Source organism: Lemur catta, chromosome 1 (genome assembly GCF_020740605.2).
Source record: "Lemur catta isolate mLemCat1 chromosome 1, mLemCat1.pri, whole genome shotgun sequence".
Taxonomy (NCBI): Eukaryota; Metazoa; Chordata; class Mammalia; order Primates; family Lemuridae; genus Lemur; species Lemur catta.
In genome coordinates this window covers 198,506,066-198,522,572 of record NC_059128.1, presented here as the reverse complement: position 1 = coordinate 198,522,572, position 16,507 = coordinate 198,506,066, and the positions used below count along the sequence as shown (strand labels likewise).

General features: G+C 38.8%; 1 protein-coding gene across 2 annotated transcripts in view; it reads left to right on the top strand.

Annotated features, from left to right (window-relative positions):
• PLD1 (phospholipase D1) overlaps positions 1-15,677 on the top strand; it is a 116,285-nt gene extending 100,608 nt beyond the window's left edge. For both annotated transcript variants that reach the window (XM_045539663.1, XM_045539664.1), the window contains 3 exons: positions 4,357-4,510; positions 11,471-11,588; positions 13,203-15,677. In XM_045539663.1, coding sequence (XP_045395619.1) covers positions 4,357-4,510; positions 11,471-11,588; positions 13,203-13,427 — 497 coding nt within the window. In that variant the 3' untranslated portion in view covers positions 13,428-15,677. The remainder of the gene's footprint in view (positions 1-4,356; positions 4,511-11,470; positions 11,589-13,202) is intronic.
• Positions 15,678-16,507: the final 830 nt, after the last annotated feature.

Here is a 16,507-nt window from a genome sequence, read left to right as displayed (position 1 = left end):
TTATGAATTTTGAAAGCGTCCTAGGTAATGCTAGTGTGTAGTCAGAGCTGAGAACTTCTGTTCTGGAGGCACAGGGAACACAGCAAGTGGAAATTACAGAGTAGACTAGTGGACTCAATAGAAGAGTTTCCTTTAAAACAGGTAGAGTTGGTACGTTAGTTTTCTATTACCGTTGTAACAAATGACCACAAACTTAGTGGCTTACAAAAATACAAATTTATTGTCGGACACTTCTGTAGATTGCAAGTTCACCATGGGTCTTACTGGGCCAAAATCGGGGTGTCAGCAGGGCTGACACATTCTTTCCTAGGGTCCCTCAGGGAGAGTCCGTTTCCTCGCCTTTTCCAGCTTCCAGAGGCTGCACACATCCCTTGGCTCATGGCCCCTTCCTGTATCGTTAAAGTCAGTAACATTGCATCTCTCTGAAAATTCCCTAAAGTCTTAGCCCACTCTTCTGTACTCACATCCCCCTCTGACCCCCTTCACTTGTAAGGATCCTTGTGACTATATTGGGCCCACCTGGATAATCCAGGATAACCATCCTATTTTAAGATTAACTGATTAGCGACCTTAATTCCACATGCAGCCTCCATCCCCCCCTCCCCATGTAACATACCATATTCATAGGTTTCAGAGTTTAGGACACAGACATCTTTGGAGGCTATTATTCTGCTTACCACAGGAGGATTCACAATTTCTTAAACAAGACACACCAAAAGAGTACAAACCGCAAAGGAAAAGAAAGATAAATCTAACTATTAAAACTCAGAACTTTATTCATTAAAAGATACCATAAAGAGAATAAAAAGATAAACCACAAACTGAACGAAGATATTTGCAACACATTTAATACTCAGAATACATAAAGAACTCCTATAAATCAGTAAGAAAAGACAAATATCCAAAGAAAAATGGGCAAAGCAATTGTATGGAAACTTCACCAAAGAGAACATACCCAAGGCCCATAAACATGTGAAAAAATGTTCATTCTCATTAATATAACAATTAGACAAATAAGAGTTTTTAAAAATACCAGACTGGCAAAAATTGAAAAGTTGGGCAATGTAAGTATTGGCAAGGCTGTGGAACAATAGACTCCCCTCCACTGCTGGTGGGAGTATAAGTTGGAAACCACTTTGGAGAACATTCTGGCCTTACCTAGTAAAATAGCAGTCTACTCCTGCATGCAGAGCCAAGGCAAACTCTCACATGTATATACCAAGAAACAAATACACAAGTATATAGAGCAGAAATGTGCACCACAGCAAAACTCTGGAAGCAACCCAAACATCCATCAATAGTAGAATGAATAAAGAAATCCCTGGTGTATTTATTCAAGGAAAATGAATGTGTTACAATTATGCATAGATAAATCCCAAAGACATAATATTGAATGAAAAACTCTCAAAAGATTATATGCTATATTATTCCGTTTATATAAATTAAAAAGTCAGAAGCAAATTATTTTTTGTTTAGGAAAACATGCAGAGAATGGTGAACACAAAATTCAACACCAAGTCTCCCTCTGGGTTAGGAAATGGTTTGCATGGGAAGGTGCTAGAGGCCTTCTGGGATGTGGTAATACTGTCTTCAGCCTGAATTCATCATATAAATTCAGTGATGTTTATTTTATTATTGTCAAAATCGTGCATATATGTTTTTATACACTCTTTTGTGTTTTGCTATATTTCACAATTTTTAAAAAGTTTCCTAATAGCAGACTCAGAATAGGTCATTTTCTAAAAACTAAGTGGTTTTAAATGATCAAACCACTTTTTGCAAATTGTATTGTGCAGTTACCATAAAAATTAATATGTGAATACAATACATATTGGTTGTAAACAATTTAAACTCTAAGGATGTATATAGAGTAAAAGGTCAAAGTGCCCCTCATTTTCCTCTCTCTGTTCACTGGCAGGCACCTACACTGTTAACAGTTCAGTGTGTATCTTTCTAGATCTCTTGCTCTCTCATCTTCCTCATATGTTATATGAAAATAGGGTAATACTATAGCTGCTGTTCTGAATTTGATTTTCAGAATACAGGAACATTTAACAACAAGAATGGAGGTAGCATTTATATCCATCAATATCTCATTGTCCGTATCTCATTTATTCAATTCATCTAAAATATTTTCATCCCTTTCTTCACACTCCTATTAAATAGTAGCCAGCTCACTTATCCAATGTGGCTGAGAGTTAGTGCTCTGGGTAACTCCCGATTGGCCTTTAAAGAATGAGAATTACCCTCTCTCTAAGAATTCCAGCTCAGAATGCCAAGAATGCCAGGAATGTATTCCTCCCCTCCGGAGTGTGGGGGCCCACTGTGGTGGGAGGGGCTAGGGGCCCCTGTGTGTGTGTGTGTGTGTGTGTGTGTGTGTGTGTGTGTGTGTGTGTCTGTAGGAGGCTTTCTTACTCCAGGCGAGCTCACTTGCCTAGTTCTCCTGATGGTGAACAGAGCAGCCACGTCTGCCCAATCCAGCAGCTCCCGCCTGACAGCGGCCTCTGCTGGAGCCAGGGGACAGTGAAGTCCTAAAGCAGCATGATGGGAACTTTATCCTTTGAGTTCTCACAGTGCACATATGGGGTGATTTAGCCAGACTTCTTTGATGCAAATGCTACATTCCAGCAAATTGTTCCTTCCTATGGCACTGTTCTCTGCTGCAGATATTATAGAGTTAATAAGTATGTGATCATAATGCCAGTAATTAACATTTGTAGAGCAGTTTATAGATCAGTAAGTGTTTTCATATGGTCTTTCTTATTTGCCAGAACAACCCTACAAGGTCTATATTATTATCTCATTTTATAAAAGATTATATTAAAGCTGAGAAAGATTAAGTGAATTGCCCAGATTAACACTAGGCCAACAGTCAAGCCCAAAGATATAGCTGCAAATTTTATAGCATAACCAAAATGTAAGTGTATGTGTAAAGGATGATTTGCTAACAAAACAAAGCATTTCAAAGGTTCCCACCTTACAGCACTCCAATAGCGCTCCCACATTTCTGTAGGGTGAGCTTTCCTCTCTCTGTCACCCAGGGTCACCATGAGGCACCATTCACATCCATAGTCATCATAGATTTGTATATTAACTATATGATAATATCCTGGCAAATGGCAGTAAGGTCTCTTCCAGAAAGGGCAGGTTTTTCTTATGCAGAAAATCTCGCCACTTGGGCTGACACAGGGCTGCCATCACCTCACAGCTCTGGCTGCCCAAGTGACACGGGGCTGCCAGTGTGCCTGTCCAACCTGACCCCTCTGCTCCAGGTCTGCACAAGCAGCAGAGTGTTGCGACTAGGGCAAGAGGAGCAAGAAGAAAAGAGTCAGGCCCCTTCTGTAGTTTGTAGGACGCCTGGAGGATTCAAAGCGTGAAGCCTCACTGATTAATACAGAAAACTTGATGGGGTTTCTGAATACACAGCAGAGGACTGCAGACAGCACACTTTAAACTAATAGCAAAATATTTGCCCTTCACATGTGAAAGTCAACATTCTCGCCTCATTTGGATTTAAAAATAGAATGGAGAGAAGTTGATACAGAAGCTATTGGCATGCCACACAAGTGAATCAAGAGGGTGGAAAGCCCAAAGCCACAAATGACAATCTGTATTTGAGATTATGCTCTATTGATTGTGAAGGTACTCTTGGGTTTTGACATTCATAATTATATGACTATGAGTTAAAATCTGCAGGGAATCTGATTCTTAACTGTAAAAGCAAAGCCATCATCTCTACTGAACTGGTAAACATGCCTTTTTTCTTTAAGTGCTGGATGATTATATCAGAATCCTTTGCACCACAAGGTAGAAAATTCAACTAAAAGTGTGTAAAACAATAAGGAAAATATATAATTTCACATAACAGAAGGTCAGAAAGTGCAAGGGTCGAAGACCCTTCTTTCTGCTCTGCCATCTTCAGCTTGTCTGTTTGTCCCCTAGTGGTTGCAAAATGGCTGCAAAAGTTCCTGAAATCATGTCATCAAACCCCTCAAGCCAAAATATCCAAAGGCTGGGAGAGACAGCATTCATTTCTTGTGTTCCTTTATACAAAGGGGAAAAACTTTCTCAGGAGCCACTAGAAGAGTTCCCTTCATGTCACATTCACTAGAACCACATCAAGTGCCTATTCTTAAGTCAGTCACTGGGAAAAATAACAAAATTGCGGTGGCTGGCTTAGACTGATGGAGATTCACCCTTGGGTTAGGGAGGCCCCACCTCCCTAAAGCACATCTTTCTTAGATAACCTGAACAAAATTAGGGTTTTGTTAGCAAGGAAGAACTGAGGGGAGGGGTCAATCAATGGTGTCTGCCACAATAAGAAGGTTGTTTAGTTTCACTGTTTTCTCCTTGTAGGTTCTGCCAACATAAATGATCGAAGCCTGCTGGGAAAGCGTGACAGTGAAATGGCTGTCATTGTGCAGGATACAGAGACGGTCCCTTCAGTAATGGATGGAGAAGAGTACCAAGCTGGCCGGTTCGCCCAAGGACTTCGGCTACAGTGCTTTAGGTCAGCCCTTCAAAGCTGTGCCTCTTTGACGGAGTTCAACTGCCACAGGCACCGGGACCAGCCCTGCCCCCTGGCCCTTAGACACATGCCATCCAGGTTCTTCCTTGTCTAAAACAGTGTCCCCCTGAATATATGATATATGCCACCAGTAGTATGTGAAATAACTTTGAGTGGTACATGAACATTTTTAATAGCTTTTTATTATTTTTAGGTGCAATAGAAAACACTAGCGTTTTAAATATATTAATTGCTTTAGGACCAGACCAGGTCAAACCATCTAGTGTCCATATAAGTTTTAAAAATGAATCCAGTCTTAAAAAATCAAATAATTCCAGTAACAGAAGAATATAATAAAAATTATTAAAGGAGTATGCCAGTGACTACTGGTATCAAATTTAAATGAAGGAACTTCTGTTCTCAGGTTTAAGATGACTGCAGATGTGGAAGATCCCTGATCTTTGGCAAGAAGATGTGAGTTTTAAACAAATCTGTGGTCAAGCAGAGAGCACACTGACCTAGGAAGCTGGTCTCATTTAGGCTGCGTGACCCTAAATGAGTCCTTCATTCAATAAAGTGTTATTTAGTTCTTTCTAGGGCTGGGCTCTGATTGTCCCCAGCCCCTATTGTCTATTCTCAACAGTCAGAGTGATCCTTCTAGAACCTTCTAGATCATGGCACACTCCTCTGCTCACTACTGTCCAGTGTCTTCTTATCTCACAAGTAAACATGGAACAAGTAAAATCCTTGTTCCTAACATAACCTCCTCTCCTCTCCCTCTTTCTCTTGCTCACTGCATACACACTGATCTCCCCACTGTCTGTGGAACACGCTGACCACTCTCCCACTGCTAGGCCATTGCAGGAAGCCCACGATTTTATGATTCTAGAACTATGTGTGCCATGATGTGATTTCAGTGTGGCCTCTATAGTGAGATGCAGCAAGTGGCCCTGGTATAGTTAGAGGCAGTGCATTATGCTATTTGGGGAAGGGCACTGCACTGCAGCACTGTTATTTTGATCCTTTATGTGTTAATGATCCACGTTGGAAATGGACTCACTTGCAGATAGGCACATAATAAGCACTTTACTCCCTGCAAATGTGGAGGCCATTTCCCTCATTCCTACCAGTCCAGATTCTGGCTTCTGAGACCAACATAAGCTTCAGTTCTAGAGACATTCATTCTGTTCTCTGTGCCCAAGAAGCTCGGCAAATCCATCCCTCAAAACTGTCAATACCTTCTAACAACTTTTATTGCTTTATTTACTGCCTTTGTTATTAATTGTTTTGCCATTAAGAATATTTTCAAACCACTGATATTTCAATAAGCTTCTAATGTTAATTTGTTTCATTTAGCAGGGGAGAATGTAAAATTAGTACCCTGCTAATCAGCCCATTGATTGCCTACTGCAGAATATATAAGGAAACAAATATTTCCTGTTGTAAGCTGGAAATATATGTCATGTATCTTTTCAGTTTCCTGAGAACTTAAGTATTCTCTTTAAAATGGTGGGCTTCTATATAACTTTTTAAACGTATAACAATTATAGAGGCAGAGGGTTCTGATTCAAACACATTTTTGTTGTAGAAATTTGGCAAATGCAGAAAACCAGTAAGATTATATTCACCTGTAATAACACCACCCAGTGCTAACAATTTAAACATTTGATACATATTATTCCACTTTCTTCTATACATATATATTAATACACTGTATTTCTTTTTAAAAAAACAAAATTAGAATCTCACAGGTCTACAATGTTTTTTATTTAAATAATGTTACACATGTTTTTCCATGTCATTAATTATTCTTCTATATGTTAATGGCTATATCCTATTTCATTGTGTGTATATGCCATAATTCCTTTAGCTAATACCTCATTGTTTGGCAAATTTTTTTGCTGATATAAAAAAATAAGTATGTTTGTAAATACCATCTTGTTCACCTTATTAATTGTTTCCTTAGACTAAGGAAGCTTCCTTTGCTCTCTAACTTATTACGTCACTAACAATGTTTTAGAGGATTTATTCCTTCTATCTTTACTGAGTTCTACTATTTTATTTAATCTTTCCCATTTGTTGGATTTCAAGTGGAATTTCATTATTTTAATATGCATTTTTAGGGTTTTTTTTTAAGAATGTGTTTATTAGCTCTGTGTAATTGTTCATTTGTAAATGGGGTGGGGAACCTACGACCTTAAGGCCACATGTGGCCTTCTAGGTCCTTAAGTGCAGCCTTTTAACTGAATCCATATTTTACAGAACAAATCCTTCTATTAAAAAGGATGCAGCAGAGAAAGACGAAGGTTTTCTGCTTCTTTTGGTGTTTAAAAAAGAACAACCTTGAAATCAGGAGGCCGCGGGTCCCCCACCCCCTTTACCCAGTATGTTGGAATGTTTAACTTTCTTTTAATGATTTATAAGTGCTTTAAATATGTAGGATGCTCATTCCTTTGTCACATGTGTTGCAAATTTGTTTTGTCATTTGTCTTTTAATCATATTTAGAGTAATTTGGGGAAATATTTCAGTTCTTACTAATCAAATCTGTTTATTCTTTGTTTTTCTCTTCTTTTCTTGTATGTTTAGAATAGCTTCCCCAATATAAAATCAAACATTTACTTATATTTTCTTCTAGTATTTGTTTGATTTTACTTTTTGCATTTAACATCTGCAGTTTATTTTAATGTAAGAAATGAAGTAGGGGCTGTAACTTTTTTTCCCCAACTAACGGGCTGATCCAGACCTGTATGACGTGCGGTAGGGTTCTTCGCCTGTCCAGTCTGCAGAACCTCTTCGTTATGCACTGAACTGCCATAGGTGCTGACCCACCTTTAGTCTCTCTGTTCTGCCATATGGAAAGTCTGTGTGCATGCACACCAGTGTGATGCTATTTTAATTACAGTGGCTGTGCATTTTAATACTACTTTTTGCCATACTGCTTCCCCATATTAGTATTCTTTTTCAGAATAATCTTGGCTATTCATAAATATTAATTCTTCCACATGAACTTTTAATTGTTTACTCAAGTTCTCTCAAATCTTAATTAGATTTTTTATTGGGATTATGGCAGATTTGTAGATTAATATAAAAAGAATTTACATCTTTATAGTATTGAGTCATCCTGTTGAAGAAAAGGTATGCACTTCAATTTATTCAATTATTTTATTGTTCTTCAAAAAAGCTTTGGTCTTCATTATTGAGGGGGAGGAGGTTGTTCTTCAGTAAATCATCCCTTTTTTTTTTCTTTTATGCTGATCTTATACATTTCATGCTAACTTTATTCTTAGGTACTTTATTTTTCCTGGCAATTTTCAAACTGTCTGAAAGAGGCAGTTGTTCTTAAACAATTATTTTCACTTTGCCCCAGTGGCAAACACAGATAATGTATTTAAAAGCACATAAAAACCTTGTGTCAATTGTAGCCTCTTTTTGTTAAGAAATGTTCCCAAAGATAAATGTTATGGCTTAGAACACAGCCATTTTCTCAGCTGAAAAAATGCAGCTTCAATCCATTTTCCATCTGGGCTATTTCTGAGTAGAAATAGAGAGACACATCTCAATGTGAAATCAATTCTAAATCGAGACAGAATCAACCATCAGAGTACTGTACTGAATGTCACAGCTATGAGCTGATGAGTTCAAGTCCTGGAAAATTATCCAAACTTTACAGCTATAACCATCACTCAACAGAAACCATTATCTATACAAGTAGAGCTCAGAATCATTCAAAGTGATAGATATGAGGAATGGAAAGACCAGAAATAATTTTTTGCGGTTTTCCTATGTCCCACTTTTTGAATGAATAAACAAAAATATTAAATAATTGCCATTATACACATCAACATAAAATCAAACTAGTTTTCTCTCAAACTTTAATCCTTAAAAGAATACCCAAAGTACTTCACCTTATATTTACTGTGCAATTTAATATAAATTTCTTATAATTAAAATACTGATGGGGAAAATAATTTGTTGCTAAGTATTGCCTGTTATAGGCTTATTTAAATACTTTTTCTACAAACAAGCCCTTTAACTGATATCTTGGTGGACACATTGACTCACCTCTTGTTCTAATTTAAAAGACAAGTCGCAAAAAAACCCTTTTTTGCCTAATTTTCAGCACCTTAGACCTGGCCCAAATCAAAGGTATTATTATAATTGACTTATTGTCATCACTTGCACTATCTTTCATATTTGGAGCAATAACATTTTGCTTTCGGTCTTAATTAGCAGCCAGCATCTATGTGCAATCATCATCCTTTAAATCTTTTTTTAAAAGTTATTTGCATATAGTCTAAAGGAGGTATTATTTGAAGTAGAAATAGAATTTTGAGGTTAAAAAACTCAAGAATCCTAGTTAGCCCATGGTACCAGACCCATTTAAAAAATTTTTTCTTATGTAGTAGAAAAAGTACAGACTAAAACTAAAATGAGTTGCCATTTTATCTCTGTCAAATTGAGCTTTTTAAAGAGTTGATAATGTTGGAGATGACTGGGAGAGCAAGCATGGTTAATACTGTTGTATTGGTACAGCCTTTCTTGGAGTAATTTTTCATATTCTTCAATCCAAGAATTTTAATTCTAGAATTTCTCCTAATGAAATAATCATAGAAATTCATAAAATATTATATATGATGAATAAGTTCTGTTCATTGCTCATAATAATGAAAAATTGGAAACCACCCAAAAGTCCATAATAAAATAATTGGTTAAATAAACTTTACGTGATGGGAAACTCTGCAGCCATTAAGAATGATGATGTAAATTTACTTATGTTTATTTAAATAGAAACGAAGAGGGCCATGATGTGATGCTGTCCGGTTGTTAAATCCAATGACCAGTGCTAACCTGAATTTGATACAGTTCTCCTTGACATGCTTCCTTGTAGGTTTCAGGATACCACACCCCGGCTTCTCCCCAGCCTTGCTGGTTACTCCTCCTCTCCCCTGCAGCTGGTGTACACCTGATCCTCTTTTCCATCTATACTCACTCCTTGGTGAAATCAGTGAGAACCGTATGGCTTTATGAGCATATGGATGAGGACAATTCTCAGATTTATATCTCTAACCGAGCCTTCTCTCCCAGCCCCAGATCCGCTCATCCAACTGCGTGCTCAGCATTGCCGCTTGGATCTTTAATAGAAGGCTCAGCAGGCTCAGAACTGAATTTCTGGTCTTCTCCCACAAACCAGCTCTCCCCACAGAATTCCCCATCTCAGCTAATGGTGACTACAACTGTACCTTCTTCTAGTTGCTCATGACAGAAACCTTTCAGTCACCTTGGATGCCTCACTTTTTATCACAGCCTACATTCACTCTACCAGTAAAACCTGTTGGCTCTGTCTGCACATCCCCTGCCGCACAGGCCTGAGCCACCATGGTGTCTCACACAGATGACTGCAGTAGCGGCTCACTGGCCTCACTGTTTCAACCCACCTCCCCACCCAGTCTATTCGCAATATAGCAGCCGCTATTTTAGTTTATAAGTCAGATCCTGCCATTCCTCTGCCCTGATGTCCACAGTGAGTCTCCATTTCACTCAGTAAAAGCCAAAGCCCTTGCAAGGCCTGTTTTCCCACTGCTTTTTCCAGTATGCACAGGCCTTTGCGGTATTCTTTGAACCCATCAGTTATGTGAGAAAAAAGCTTTGGACTCCAAGTTCAAGGTCAATTACTAGTGTGTCTCCAAACTTTAGTTTCTCATCTATACAAGGGGAATCATCTGTCTCGCCTACCTCACAGGATAAAGGTAGAAGTGCTTTTTAAATCTAAAGGCTTCTACAAGTACAAGGGTTATTATAATTTTCAAATATCACTTCTAAAACATGTCTTGCTTTGCTTGAGAATGTTTTGTTATGTCTAGTCCGCTGTTTGCATATGATCAATTCAGACAACATCTAGTACGTGGCCTCTTCTACGGCAGGCATGAGGATATGGGGGTATGAGGGTAGCCATGTCATGGTCTCTTGAAGAATTTGCATTCTAGAAGTGGGAGGTGGACCTATTAAAAACCAAAAGTGTGTAAAATATTGTAGGTGCTTTGATAAAAACAAAGCATCTATAACATATAGTAGGGAACAAAGAAAGAATGTTCAGATCTCCCAAGATTAACTGGGAGGGATGAGGAGAGGGAGCCATGAAAAGTACTATCGAGCTGATCTTCTACTGAATCCTGAAAGATAGCAGGTGGGATTAGGTAAACAGGTGGTGAAGAAGAATTCTCTCTGACCACTCCTGACTCATGCCCCTAAAGCACACCCCATGAATTATTTATCGTGACTGTAATTAATTCCATTTGTGGGTGATTACTTACTCATTTTTGGTCTCACCCATCAAATTTAACTCTAGCCAGAGAGACACCATGTCTGTCTTATTCATTCTGTACCCTGGAGTTCAGCATAGTGCTTGGCCCAAGGAAAGAGAAGGGGAAGGAAGGGAGAGGGAAGATAGGGGAGAGAAAGAATGAGAGAAAGAAGGAAGGAAAAGAAGGAAGGAAGAAAAGAAGACCATGTCCTGGTTAGGAGCACAGGATTGGGAGTCAGTTGGTCCTGGTTGGAGTCCCAGATCTACCACTTAGCAGCTGTGTGACCTTGAACATGTTATTTAATCTCTGTGCCTTAGTTCCCTTATCCATAAAATGAAGACAATAATAGTTGCTTTTTCAGAGTTGTTGAGGATTTAAGGACATAGTCCTTGGAAAGTGCTTATGTTTTGAGTATTAGTCCTATCTCCAAGGTTCTGACCACCTTAGGCCAAACTACAGGATGCTCTTAGGACAAAATTAAGGTCTTTCTTTCTCTCTGTCCAACATTTAAAACATTCAAGCATCAAAGCAACTTCGGTTGTTTTGTTTTGCAACTTAGGAGATATGTGTGTGTGTGTGTGTGTGTGTGTGTGTGTGTGTGTAGCCTGCAACAAAATGCTTTATCTTGGTTACTCAATCTGAAGGACACTTGTGTTTCAGGGTTGTCCTTGGCTATCTTTCTGACCCAAGTGAGGACATTCAGGATCCAGTGAGTGACAAATTCTTCAAGGAGGTGTGGGTTTCAACAGCAGCTCGAAATGCTACAATTTATGATAAGGTAAGGCTCACATATTTCCTCCCCCCTTTTTATTGAATCTCATCACAAAAAAATAAGAAATTTTTATTATTTCTGCATATTATTGATATAGAATATTCTTAATGAACATCAAAAATCAATACATTTCCAGGTTGTAGTAAAATACCTGTTTGTAGACACTGAAAAACAAAGTCAAAGAGCGTCATGGACTTTGGTGTAGGAGAGGCTTTAGTGTCATGCTTGTCTCTCATCTGAGCAGAAATCCCTCATGAACATCCTCAGCATGTACTCACCCAGCCTTTGTACATGTCTAGTGGCAAAAGGAAGAGAAGATGATGGGATCAAAAAATGAATCAGCTGAACCCAGCTCGCCCAGTTGCTGGTCTTATAACCTGTGTATAGTGACTTGACTTTCTGAGTCTCCCTTTCCTCACCTATAAATTGGAAGGGATATCGCTAGGGTGGTTATGAGGATAAAGAGTAGTCTACTAAATGTATTTAACACATAGTACAGAATAAACACTATTCGTTCTTATGATGAAGTGTATTAATAATGAGACTTGTCCTTTGTTGGATAGCTCTAATTTTAGAAAGATGTTTTAAAACCAGTTCCATTTGATGCATATCAGATGCATCTCCTGTGAAATCTGTGCATTGGTTACGATAAAGAATGTGCAAGAGTTAAGAGATGTCTAACAGTGGAGCAGGTTACCTCAAGAGGTAGCCAGTTTCCCATCATGGAAAATATTCAAGCTGAGATTCGTTGACCATCTGTGAGAAATTGGGCAAGAGTGTGTTGTTCTTCATGACTTCCAGAGCCCCTTCCATGACTTCATCGTTCTTCATGAAACATGACTACTATCTACATGGCCTTATTTCATACTGAAGACTCAAGGCTATGGTCAAATAGGTCATTTGCATAGAGTCTTTAAAATGTAATTTTACAAACGCAGTGCACAATCTTGTTTGAGTCCTGGGTTGGTGGGAAACATCTATAAAAGACATTTGGGGATAATAGGATAAATCTGAATATGGACCATAACTTAAATGACATGGAATTAATTTCCTTAAATGTGAAAATACTATTGTGATTATATAGGCACATGTCCTTATTCTTAAGAAATAAATGCTTTAGTATTCAGGGATCGAGTGTTATGTCTAAAACTCATTTTCAATCAGAAAATTGTGTTATATATTAACAACTGATAACTCTAAATAAAGGTACAGATATGCACATCTTTCAAAAAAAGTTAGGGAAAATATAATATGCAATTTTCTTCTTAGACCAAAACTTCCAGTAAAATTCAGGGGTGATTATTACCCAAAAAATTAACCTTAATGTGGGGTAACATCAGTGAAATTCCTTACCACTAGCAGGACTTTATCCTGAAGTTAATGACTTGTATAGAGCAAATATTAGGTTCTAGCTATGAGTTTTTTAATGGAAACAAATCTGCCTATTTGTGGTATATAAAATGACCAATTCTTCAATCAGGTCTGTGCTGTAACACAAAACGAACAATATGTGTTTCATAAAACAAAAGTCTTGTCTGTTGAAATCATTGTTTTCCATTAAGGTCTTTTGGAGGTTTCTTTTAAATCTACCACTTGCTTTTCTATTTATGTTCTAATCAGGTGTTCCGGTGCCTTCCAAATGATGAAGTACACAATTTAATTCAGCTGAGAGACTTTATAAGTAAGCCCATATTAGCTAAGGAAGATCCCATTAGAGCGGAGGAGGAACTAAGAAAGATCCGTGGGTTCTTGGTACAATTCCCCTTCTATTTCTTGTCTGAAGAAAGCCTACTGCCTTCTGTTGGAACCAAAGAAGCCATAGTGCCCACGGAGGTTTGGACTTAAGAGTTTTACTCATTTGCAGCTCAAAGACTTCCACCCTGAAGACCACACTGCACACAGTGACTTCCCGGGGACATCACAGCCAAAGCCAGGCCTGATGCACTCCCATATGCAACCCACGGACCCTTTGGAATGACTGGGAAGGGCTGCAGTCATACTGAGGACACTGAACATCAGCAAGGCCGTATAAATCCTTCCGCCTAACCTGATGAAGGAGGGGCTGCAGTCTTATTGGTAGCAGGTACTCAACAACTTAAAACACACACTCAGATTCCATGATGTATGCCAAAATCCATTTCCTCTGTGACAATAATTTACCCATAACTGTGACCCAGGTTGGCAAAAGTTGCCTGAACCTCCTTATTCTTCTCTGAACTTCATTTATGCAGCCAGGTCTGCTGGACCTGCTCTCATCTTGTAGTCCATACAGGCATTGTTTATTACTAGAAGCTATTGTGATTCTTCAAGGTTACATGGAATGCCCCTGCCCATCTGATGCTACAGTGGTGTTCACCCAACCAAGGACTTATTCATTATTCCTTTTCAGTCACTGTACTGATAGAACAGACTTTAGTCTATGCAGCAGCCTGTGTTAGGCACTTCTGATAACGTTGACACCGTATCTTGACACCACAGAGCAACAGGAAGGAATTAAATTCCAATATTAAGGCGTAGATTTATTTCACTTTGCTCCCAAAGGCACTGACAAGATGTGTCCTTTTGATTAGACCCACCTGATCAAATTTGAAAGCATGCACAGGATATTTGATTACACAGCAACCAGATAACACTTAGAGCATGCGACCTCAGAAACCTCCCAGGTGTCAGTGGGGATCTGATCCAGATAAGAAAAGAAGATTCTTTCCAGTCCTATAAAATCTCTTGTCATCCTCAGCTGCTGGATTGATTGAAATTTCAGTGTCTACATTTCAAAATCAAACCAGTGAATATAATTTGTCTTTCAAGAGACTCAGAAGCTTCACAACTCCTACCAAGTTAATAAGCATGAGTCTAACCTTGTTTGACATTCAGCTCTCCTGCTATGTTATCTTCTTTAAGAAAAATTAATTGATTGTAAAATGTGCTACTTTGCTTGCATTATTAAATACACATTAACATTCCACCAAAGCATCCAAAGAAGTTAAGATACTTACTAATTTACATTGTCCTAGTCTGTGAATTGTTCCGAAAACATGTTTTCCCTCTTCAGATGTTAGCATACCCTTTAGTAGACCAAAGTTCTAATGTTGCTAAACAGAAGTACTGGCACAGCCTGAAGAGCTAATGTGGGTTCCAAAAGGCCTGTGCCCATAGAACATGGTGCAGGTGCAATAATTACACATGTATACGGATTAGCCGGACAGACTCTCATTTGGGTTGTTCTTCAAAGAAGCCAACACTCCTTTCCTGCTTTCATGGAGCTAATACTCCAGTCAGAAAGGTTAAACAAGAGCACAAAATCAGTGATACGGGTTAGTAAAAGAGAGAAATGGTGTCACATTCAGGAGAGGATTTCACAGCTAGGGAACATTTCACAAATGAGGTGGGATTTGGGAAACAGCAATGGAAATGAATATTTTTATGAGTAAATAACTTCTTATATGGCTAAAGATGGTAAAATGACTTCATTCTGTAGCAATTGTAATTAAGACATTTGCTATTTATAAAAGAAGTTTAGATTGGCATGTGAGATATTGAGTGTGTGTGGAATACCTAAGGATTTCTTCTATTTTATTTTAAAATATTTTTTAAACCTTAGAACAGTTAACAAACTGACTCTAGATTTTGTGCAAAATGTTCCCATAAAACTGTGAAAAATAAAAGCCTGAAAGGACCATTTCCCTTAATGAGTCATTTAATCCAACCCCTCCCCATTTTATAGATAAGAAAACCGAGGCTCAGACTGGATGAAGGACTCACTTAAATCCACTCAATATAGGTGGTAGAACTGAGACTAGCAAAATTGCTGCAATCTGTTGTTAGCCTCTCTTCATCATTGTCCTAAAATGAGGATGTGCGGTAGGCAGATTTCAGACAGGATATCTCTAAGCTATTTTGAACCCTATGATATTATGTATTTGTATGTTTTTCTGTCTCCCCCTACTAGAATGTAAGCTCCATGGGGCAGGGACTTTACTGTATTTTGTAAAGTGTATCCCCAGAGCCTGGAACAGTGGCTGGCACATAACAGATGTCAATAATGTTTGTGAAATGAAGAAACAAGGTGGAGGAGAGAGCTAATGAAATGAAAAACTTAAGTCTCAGACAAAAGAAATTTTACTGCTGGTTTCTATGGCAAGTTCCTTTTCTGTTGCATTTTCTCAAAGGTAATATCCTCATCTATAAAGAGGCAATAAAATTTACTTGGAGGGATTTTTAGAAAAGTCAATGAAATAATTGCCTCTTTTGCTGTAGCAGTTTACATAGTGCAGCACTCTGCAAAAATCGCATGGAATATGGCCATGAGGTGAGGAGACGTGAAGGATTCTCTTCACCCCTGCTACAGAGGGTGGCAGGCAACCGAAAAGGCTCAAGTATCACATATCGTGGAAGTTAAAGAGAGCAATGATGGCTGTGAAAAAAATATTTTGTCAGACACTTTTGAAAGGACACATTCAGTCTTTATCTTACTAGACGTCTCTGAAGCTTCCTTGCCTTCTAGCTCACTGATCACCTTTTACAATCATCGTGGGGTCCCCTGTCTCCCTTTCATTTCTGTCGGTTCTGGCTTGTGCTCCCATCTCACTCTATCCAACGCCCAGGTGACCCCCATGGTGTCACTGCCATCTGCAGCTCACCTATAGCACAGATCCTCTCCTGAACTCCAAACACACACCTGAGGATCACATATCTCCACTAGCTTTTCCCGCGTGCCCCTCAGACTCAGCAGCACAGCCTAGCCAGGATGGTGGCATCACAGCGCTCCCTGCCAGCCCCCAGCAACGCCCCCACAGGGCTCTTTCTGCTGCTCCCCATCTTAGGAAACGGCCCCACCATCCACCAACTGCCAAACTGGAAAATAATTATCCTTCTTGATTCCTGTCTTTCTCTCACTCTCTCCATCTCATTAGCCCCAAGTCTAT